The following is a 9,237-nucleotide window of genomic DNA, read 5'->3' as shown; positions in this document are numbered from 1 at the left end:
CTTTAGCTGCTTATGTATTTCAATTTAGTCCTTCCTTATTGTTCGTATTTTCTGTTATTCCTTTGTGTATTTAAAAGGCCTTCGTGCTCATCAATGAAATCATTCAATCTTGAGAGCAATTACCAGTGTTTAGCATATTACGGTCGAGAGTGCTTCTAAGGGGTTTTGATTGTAGCTTCTTGGTGTAGCTTGTACTTCTTTTGTGTCCCTGTGATTGAATACAACTTTGGTTTATATGCAAGCACTTTGAAATGGCTGTTTTGATGTCTTTTAATGATGATAACTGCTGGATCATTAATATGTCTTCAATCTTGTCCTTCGGTTATGATCTGCGTCATTAATGATTGAATCTGTTCTTTACTGAGTAAATATAACGGATGTCGTGGTTAGCATAAAATAACGGATGTTACAAGTATAAAGTTTCATGGATAAATATAATGTTTATTCTACATAAAAATCAATTATGTCAAATATGGAACAGTGATCCATGTTCTGTATCATGCGTTGCGTTGGTGTTAATTTGATTGACATAAACGGCAATTTGGGGAGTGCAAAGATTTGAGACAGACAGAAACATGAGGTCTCATCTTTATGCTGCATATACCCCATTTCAACCTCCCTTTTGGTTGACATTCAAAAGTCGTTTGTCCATTTCATTCCATCAACACGCTTCTCGATCCATTTATCCTTTGTAGATATTAAACAAGACCCCCAATAATTTGAGCCCAAATTTTATATATTTTAGCAATGTTTTCTGGGGATCCCACCTTCTTCCTCCATGGCTCGAAGATCAAACCCCAGCTACATGTATAATCACCTAAAACGTGTACTTTTTCCGATGATTGCTGGTTCAACTTCCGACACAAACTGATCAGAAAAGGAAACCGGCATCAACATCGCCGGCAACAAGACATAAATGTCGTCACTTTATGAAGCATTGGTCGATGGTCGTAGGCCCTCTTCCTAGCTCAATCATCAATTATTTCAAACCTAAAGCAATAAGCACCAAAAAGATATGGTCCAGACTCCAATTGCACTTCCATTCCGATATTTTCTAGACAAGAATGGTCACTTACTATTGGAAAAACACACACTTTGATCCATTCCAAAACACACCTTAATTGAACTTATTACAGAATACACGTACGTACAGATAATACAACTTTCTAATACGCATAGATCATACGTACAACCGGTTGTATCTAATGTTTCGGTTTATCGGTAGTACTATTTCTATACACGGGTTCGGCTACTTTCACAGATTTGTTACTCTTGCATCCCAACAAACCGTTAGCCCGTGTTTTCTGGGACTTTTTTGCTGGCTCGATCTTGGTTTGGTCTCTTGTTCTATTATTGTTGGAGGTTGTATTATAAGCTGCATGTTTTTCGTGATCATATCCGGAACAAACAGATGAGAATTCTGCTGCACTTGCTGTGACAACACTCCACTCAATGCTCGCCTCGCTAGGAGCATACTGCGTTGATGGACTCATGACACAGCTTGACTGATCGGGTTGCCATCCGCTTCTAGAGATATTCTCTATCTCGAACAAATCCGAGCTAGCCTCGCTAGCCATATCGTCACATATTAGACTCTCTTTGCTCTTCGGAATTGCATCCCAAGTCAAAATCGACATTTTTCTTACCAGGTTTTTTGCTATGTCACCTTTGCTTATGGTTCCTGACCCAAAAACTTCGAGCGACATCCTAGGCAACTCTTCGAGCACTTTTTCCTCTTCCTTTTTCGCTGTCAAGATCTCGATGGTGGGATTATTCAGAACCGGGAATGCAAACTGATCTCCTTGTTTGATGCTTTGGTGGACATAAACATCTTTTCTAGTCGAACACGGCCCTGTACAAGCGTGGAAGAACCGCTTACCGAACGCTCGACCACTCGGCTTCACCTGAGACGTATTCCGTTGCAGCAGCGTACCCTGGCTGTTGCTCCAACTGCTTGTTTCAGAAGTAATACTCGGAGTTCTTGCCACAAACACGCTCGGTTTCAGCCGCTGCAGATCCAAAACCGCCATGTCTGCTGAGAACTTACGATCACCACCATCATAGACATTAACCACACGCTCTAAGGGTTTAAGGTAGCAAGAAAACGAAGCTACACGAAGATCATTCAAGTCGTCTTCGGTTCCCATCGCGTTTTTTAGCTTTTTGTTCTAATTGAGGGATGAAGTTTATGAATAGGAGAGAAAAAAAACTTGCATTCTAGATGGTTTTAGGCTTTTTCTTTTAAAGGGAAAAAGAATGATAGAAAGAGTTGTAATGGGTCCGGTGTATTAGTGCTGGTATGATGATAATTTGTGGCTTGAGGTTTTTGATATATGGAAGAAGTTAATAGAGTAGATGTGTTATAAATGTGATAGCATCTGAATATAAATATATGCTTATTATTGAAGAATAGAATGAAAAGGAGTGGGAGGTGTTGGTGGCCATGGTTGGAGCAAGTGGTTCCATCTGGGGATTTAATTTAAGGGTCATCGAGCCATTCGAATGGACCACGACGAACAAGTGCAATCGATAGAGAATGTGGATGATTTCATTGATTACAGGGTGATCAAACATTCTTGCTTAGTTGTATGTTCCTCCATTGATGGAAACCTGTGACCAATCCTTAACCAGTACAGTAACTTGACCCATGACCAAGGTTGCTCCAAAGATCATCGACATCTCTAATTTAGTATCACATGTGCATCATAAATGATGGATTATAATATCACATCGAGAACACCCTTATCACATGTGATGATACAAATGAGGGCCTAGAGGTGTGCAGGCGATTGTTAGGAACCCAGGAACCGACCAGACACATTAAGTGTTCTTTTTTAGGATGAATATTTCATTATTAACACCATATTCATTATGAATATATAAGTATTATTCGTCATTAATCACATATTCAAAATAAGTATGGATAAGTTATTCATCATGAATCACACATTTACAATGAATATGTTACAATATTCATGATAAATAATACGTCTATATTTCTAACAAATATGCCACATGCAATGTTAGGTTGTGGATGGTCCCCTGATTCTTAATGAAAATTAGGTTCCGAACTAAACTTGTCCCCATAACTAAGAATCAAATAAGAACATGGTCGAAATAACAGAACACGAGAACGGTAAAATCACATGTAATTATAGGAAATGGTTAACACAAGTGCATGCCGGCAACATAGCCCATGACCTAGGTAGCAGCCAAGGTCACATGTGTGATTTGGTTGTTCTGTCATCTTATATGCTCACTATTCTCGTTTGAACTTGTCTTTCTCTCTCTGTATGACATCCTGAACATTTTTTCAGAATAATAACATATAATTAATTAATAATGTGACCCCAAAAACAATGGTTGAAAGATATAAATAAAATCAAAATTGAGAAGGGCGTGAATACAATAGAGTAAATTACACAAAGAACCTCGAATTACCCTATACCAAAGTCGCCACTAAATCTGAAGAAACTACATTCAATCTCATAATTAAAATGGTTGCTAACAGAAACAAACAATACCTTTTAAAAAAAGACATTTAAATCCATTGTCTTCATCGATCATCTTGAAGATGTGGAGTTATTGTCACCTGCAACCCAATACTGTTTGACAGCAAATAGTATCTTCTCAGGGACCAGAGGGCCATCTTCATGATCCACCATTTTTGTGTTCCATCTCATGCCAGAAAGGATACTTTTCACCTTTTTCACTTCTTTTTCATGGTCACGGATTATAACACTACCCTCGGGTCGTAAAATTCTGTCCATTTCTAAAAGAATGTCCTCATAACTACACCTACATGTATGTCCACCATTCAGATTACAAAAAGTTTGGTTTTTTAAGGCAAACAGACGATATTTACTAAATCTTGATGAATAAACAACTTACTTGTCTTTGTACAAGCTGAAAAGACCGTTGGCATGAATCAGGTCATATGTCCTTGGGTAAGTTGAGAAGGCTTCACACCTGAAAAACAAGATCCAGAGGAGTGTATAATGGGAGGACGTCCATGTATAGTTTGCAAGAATAAGTGAACCATAATATTTTACATAGGAAGTTCAATTGAGAACCATAAATATTTTGAGGATCGACGAATAACCCTGGATAATAATTATTATTATTCATCATGAATATTATGCACTTCCATTATATGATATGCTTTTCCATTATGAATAACTTTCATCATGAATAAAGCACGAATAGTTGGTTCACATGTTTTCAAAAGCAAAAGCATGGTAGATGCCAATCAAGCCTCGCTCAAAAATACAATAGCAGAAGCATATAGGTTTCAAGATTTACCAGTCATGATAGATGCCAATCAAGCCTCGCTCAAAAATCACGCCAAGAGTGTCTTTCTTGGCTATGGTCGGCATTACGTTCATAACCCATGACTTGGAAGACTCGAGTGCAGCAGCAAAACTTCCAAGACCTGCATTCATATCCATAATATTACGATACCTCCCCGAGTCAATTATCTTATTCACCCTCTTGTAAGCTTTGAAATGCTTCTGCCACAATTTGTTGTCCTCTAGGAATGACTCGACAGAGATTCCAGGGATGGACCCACTGGCGATTCTTGGAGGAACATCATTGAGTCTCTCTGGAAATGGTTTTAGTTCCCCACCAGCAACATCATCTTTGTTGTTTGTCTCCGGATATGGGGTTGCACAAGCTTCCATCTGCTTGTACCTACACAAAAGGTTGCTTGGTCATTAAGGATATCTTTGGAAAACTAGCTGATAAGCTAACTATTGGCTAATAAGAAGTTAGTTGTTGGCTGAAAAGCTGGTTACCGACTATAAGCTAGCTATTAGCCGATAAGCAGATGACATATGTAAAATATCCTGGACATGTGAAAATATTAATTCGAACAAGATAATGGGCATCATTAGAAAAGAAAAAAGCCCCTGGAGCTTATTAAAGCCTACTTAAAGTAGTGTTTAAAAAAGACTAGCTTATCAACAGGCTTATGGCTAATCAAACAAGCCGAATTTATAAAGCTCAAAAAAATAATATTGTTTTTAAGCTAGCTTATGGCTGCCAAACATGGCCTAACAAAGGCTTTTGTGTCTCATGTGTGTGTGCATGGAAGTTGAAAAAATTGAATTTGGTATCAGCTTCCATACCAGACATCATCTGCATTTGTGGATTGACACATTGTAACATGAGAGTTTCGTTCTTGACAATAGGCTTCATTGACTCTCTTCCTCCATATAGCAGTTTCACCTTTCTCGTATTTCTTCTCCCAACAAAGAAGTTTAGCCATCTCCTCGATGTTCTTCTGCTCCTCTTCAAGTTCCTCTCTAGGACGTTGCCATGATTTATAGTTAGCCTTCCAGTTAATCGGAGGACCAGAAAGAATCCAGTAGCCACCAGGTCTCAGGACGCGATCAACTTCCATCATGTACTTTCCATCTAACACAAATTTTATTTTGAGCTATTTATATCCATGTAAATTTACTAGGGATGAATCTCTAATACCATTGTTTATAACAAAGATTGGAATTTAGGAGCTTACTATTTCCGCCCCATGGTATCAAGCACCGAGAACAGTGAGCCATGTCAAAGGATCTCGAAGGATATGGAAGCTTTATAGTTCCAAGAACGCCGATGATTGCTGGGACACCTCTTTCGAGAGCAAATTGAACTTGTGCTTCATGTGAGTCTCTTGGTGCAAAAGACATGGCTATCACATTTCTTTTAAATAGGTATGCACCCCAGCTTGCAACCTATGCACACCAAAAGATTTAACAATCTAAAACAATAAGAACGAATATAGTACAAGATATTTTCACAAAAGCATCAAAAAAGCATGAAGATTAGATGTGTGAGAATCTGTGGAACCCATTAGTTTACTCTCCAAAAGAGCCCTTGATAACCACAAGGATGGTGCCTAATTGGTTTGAGCTTGGGCTCCAGAGGTCAAAAGTGCCTGGAGGTACCAGGTTCCAATCCAAGGAGGAATAAAAATCCCCTTGTGGCCGGAGGTTCAAATGCAGTGACTCCGGGCTACCCACAAAGCAAATGGTCGCCCTGGGATTAGTCGGCTCGCATAGTAGGTTGGATATCCAGGTTAATAAAAAAAGAGCCAACATATATGGAGGAGAAATGGTTAAAGTCTAACCGATGTGGGACTCCAACACACACCCCCTCCAATGGAGGCTAGATGGGCACATATTGTCCCAGAGTGTAGAGAGATGGCTAGATGGGTGAGGGGTATAGACAGGTATAGATTGCCCCAGTGTCGACTCCAGTAGCCTTTGGCTCTGATACCATATTGAGAAGGGAAGATAGGTTCCAACATATATAGAAGATGAATGGTCAAAGTCTTGCCAATGTAAGACTAAAACTAAATGTAAGCAGAAGTTGCATAAGGAACCATTGAGAAAACAAAAACTCTACTTACCCCACAGCCAGTGTCCAGTGCAGTTCTAACCATTCCATTGCCTATTGGGATGACAGAAGCCAATTGATCAATATATGCATCAGCCCCATGAGGAAACTGTGTTCCTCCACCTGGGAACCTAAAAACATTGCCTTCATATTGGATCCAATTCTGTATCGCCTTTTCGACTGTCAAGCTCTTGTAGGGTGCATTGGCAAAAGGTACAAAATCACGGCTCTTGGGCCATGGAAATGGAGTCACGTACCCTTTGGGGGCCGGAATAAGACAATGCAGCTTCTCGTTCTCAGGAGGACAATGTCTCTCCCTGTAGTTCATGTTTTCTCGAGGGAAAGTCATTGCACGCATTTGATCATGGCAGGGTGTGTAATCAATGAACCGGTCAGCACATGGCTGGAAAACCTTGTTTTCTAGTTGTAGATCATTGGTTCTCTTCATGCCATCACCATGATGGGTCTCAACATTTAGATTGGAAAGAACACTACAATCAGCGCTTTTTGTTACCTCTTGAGCTATGCTGTCTCCCTTACCAAACCCACTCTTTTGCCACGCACCCAGTAGATAGAAGAAGCAACATAAACCAACTACTATAAATATTGAAAAGGACCTCCTGGTTCTATTGTCTCCTGGATTTCCTTTAGTTGCCATGAGTGACCTGCAACATTTATTCAAGAAATTAAAATGCAGTTGCCCAAAAGTTTTCGGAATCTAAGTTTGATTTACAGGCCACAAAGTGTCTTCTAGATCTTCTATAACTATGTCTACATGCCTGATCAACCTATAAAGAAGAGTCCTTTGTGAGTTTATCTACGAGTACTGGTTATAAAGTAAACCAATAGCTATTCTAACACTGGTCGTTTCATCGAACACTTTATAAGCATGTTAGATAACCTTTCCCCTGTTCTAAATATCTCATAATTTCGTGCTTAGCATTTTATAAGAAAAAATACAAGCATATGAAGAATTTATAGGCAGTCAGAGAGAAAAGGGTATTCAAAGTTAAGATCTTTGAGTTCTGGGCAGCCATTAAACTAATCAAGTTCTATAATTAGAAGCACTCTAGTACTACCACACAAACAAAAGATTCCTAAAACCTCGGAAAAACTTCATCAACCATGAATATCTTTAAGATCTGGAACGGAGTAAAAGGACATTCAACCACACACCGAAAGGAGTGTAGAATCCTTAACCAGATGAAAAAGATATTATTGGATTCGATTCGGTTCGGTTCTCTAGAACGACATTCAAACCGATTAAAATATTCAAACTCCACTAAGTACAATACAGAAGTTGAACCCAATTAGGTATAAGGTAATAACAAGAAGAAAAGCAGATCAAAGTGATGGAGAATCTTACGGATCTTGAAGCCGATAATGGAGATCTTGTAGCCGATTTGGTTGGATCAAAACATAGTGGGTTACAGTATTTAGAACATCAACTGGGAGTACGGTTTCGTGTTACAAGATAATTAGCGATTATGGCAGATGTCTGTGACGATTGGGGAGATGGGTCTTCAATAAATGGAAGAGGAATTTGGGTATTCGATGATGATTATGATTACGAAACTCGACTTTTTTGTTTGGATTCTAAAGGAGACTGGAGACCCCCCCCCCGCGTCTATTGACCATCAATCCCTTTATTTTCTCTTCAATTTTGATCCTCATTTTTATGATAATTATTTTGTTTTTAATGTGAAAAATAATTTTAAAGATCGGTGAGTTTAATCATTTGACAACAATAAAATAAATAAAATTCATAATATTTATTTTAAATTACTAATTAAATTAGGAAACCAATCCTTAAGAAATTTTACCTGTATATGGAAGATTATTTTAGGTTTTATATTATTTTTATTTTGAATAAATATGTTATTTTTTGTTTCATCGAGGTCAAGACCAAGAGATTGAACCCAGAATTGACATGATTTAAGTCATGGACGAAACCCGTCTCAAGATCTATCGAAGTTTTGTTTGAAAATTGATAGTGGATGCTCTGATCATGTTCTTTTAAGTATATAATATTTATACATGATAAGTACTCATACACGTTATTCACATTTGATGAGTTTTGAACCTTTGATCTCCTATGAAACTAAGGGGTTGTTTGGCAGTTGCTGAATGGTTTAGTGCAGTATGATTAAGTGGTCAGAATGATTAAGAGACTCTGTATGATTTAGTATCAGATAGAAAAAAGTTGTTTGGAAACTGTTCTGAATTAACCGTCTGAATGACATAAAATTACCATTTTACCCTTAATCTTATGTTTAATAAAAATTAATATTTGACAACATTTTTGAAAGAAATTTCTAAATGGAAGATAGAAAATATGGAAGCACAATCCAACACCACCTCACCCCACTATCATCAATATTATAATATTACTTATTGTACCAAAACCGTGGGAAGGAATACATAAAACCATGGATTGTCATCTCAAAGTTGGTTTCTCCATCAACCTAGAAGAAGCATCTGGAGTTGTACCAAGAAAATTGCTGAGATTTTCTTTTTCTTCTCCCCTTTGTTTTAGATTTGCYGAGATTTTTTTTTTCTTCTCCCTTTTGTYTTCAACGATGGTGGCAGTTGTGCCAAGCTTTACAGCAGCGTCCCTTGGAGAAATCTTGCAGGTGAACGATTCCTACAATCGATCGATAGAACGAGAAGAAGGTCTTGCAGGTGAACAAGAAGAAGGTCAGACCGAGGATGAAGAAGGCGAGAATGGTGAACGAGAAGAAGGTCTTGCTGGTGCGATTCCTACAATCRATCGATAGAACAGAAGCGTCCCTTGGAGAAATCGATGGAGCCAGATCTGGAAYGATGATTAGAGAAAAAATA

General features: G+C 38.3%; 2 protein-coding genes across 3 annotated transcripts; both read right to left on the bottom strand.

Annotated features, from left to right (window-relative positions):
• Positions 1–1,094: 1,094 nt before the first annotated feature.
• LOC112502531 (protein PHYTOCHROME KINASE SUBSTRATE 3-like) lies at positions 1,095–2,087 on the bottom strand. Its single transcript, XM_025106480.1, has one exon. The coding sequence runs from the start codon at positions 2,028–2,030 to the stop codon at positions 1,203–1,205; it is 828 nt and encodes a 275-aa protein (XP_024962248.1). The 5' UTR covers positions 2,031–2,087; the 3' UTR covers positions 1,095–1,202.
• An 868-nt stretch (positions 2,088–2,955) lies between these two features.
• LOC112502527 (probable methyltransferase PMT2) lies at positions 2,956–7,966 on the bottom strand. 2 transcript variants are annotated; one of them, XM_025106477.1, is made up of 7 exons: positions 6,410–7,054; positions 5,522–5,732; positions 5,130–5,418; positions 4,303–4,692; positions 3,892–3,969; positions 3,525–3,798; positions 2,956–3,301 (listed from the first exon to the last, which is right to left on the bottom strand). In XM_025106477.1, exons 1-6 carry the CDS (start codon positions 7,052–7,054, stop codon positions 3,564–3,566), a joined length of 1,848 nt encoding a protein of 615 aa, XP_024962245.1. In that variant the 3' UTR covers positions 2,956–3,301; positions 3,525–3,563. The 2 variants fall into 2 exon arrangements, with proteins under 2 accessions (XP_024962245.1, XP_024962244.1); XM_025106476.1 differs by lacking the exon at positions 2,956–3,301 and adding an exon at positions 7,763–7,966 and having other exon boundaries at positions 3,346–3,798; positions 6,410–7,061.
• Positions 7,967–9,237: the final 1,271 nt, after the last annotated feature.

Source organism: Cynara cardunculus, unplaced genomic scaffold, assembly GCF_001531365.2.
Source record: "Cynara cardunculus var. scolymus isolate 2C unplaced genomic scaffold, CcrdV1 Un_Scaffold_1543, whole genome shotgun sequence".
Classification (NCBI taxonomy): domain Eukaryota; kingdom Viridiplantae; phylum Streptophyta; class Magnoliopsida; order Asterales; family Asteraceae; genus Cynara; species Cynara cardunculus.
Note: the sequence above shows the minus strand (reverse complement) of the source record. Positions and strands in the feature narration are given on the sequence as shown.

Coding starts and splice junctions, on each gene's coding strand:
- LOC112502531 (XM_025106480.1), bottom strand. CDS start 2,030: ATGGCGGTTTTGGATCTGCAGCGGCTGAAACCGAGCGTGTTTGTGGCA.
- LOC112502527 (XM_025106476.1), bottom strand. CDS start 7,054: ATGGCAACTAAAGGAAATCCAGGAGACAATAGAACCAGGAGGTCCTTT. Junction 5,419..5,521: donor GATACCATGGGGCGGAAATA/GTAAGCTCCTAA, acceptor AATTTGTGTTAG/ATGGAAAGTACATGATGGAA. Junction 4,693..5,129: donor ACAAATGCAGATGATGTCTG/GTATGGAAGCTG, acceptor CCTTTTGTGTAG/GTACAAGCAGATGGAAGCTT.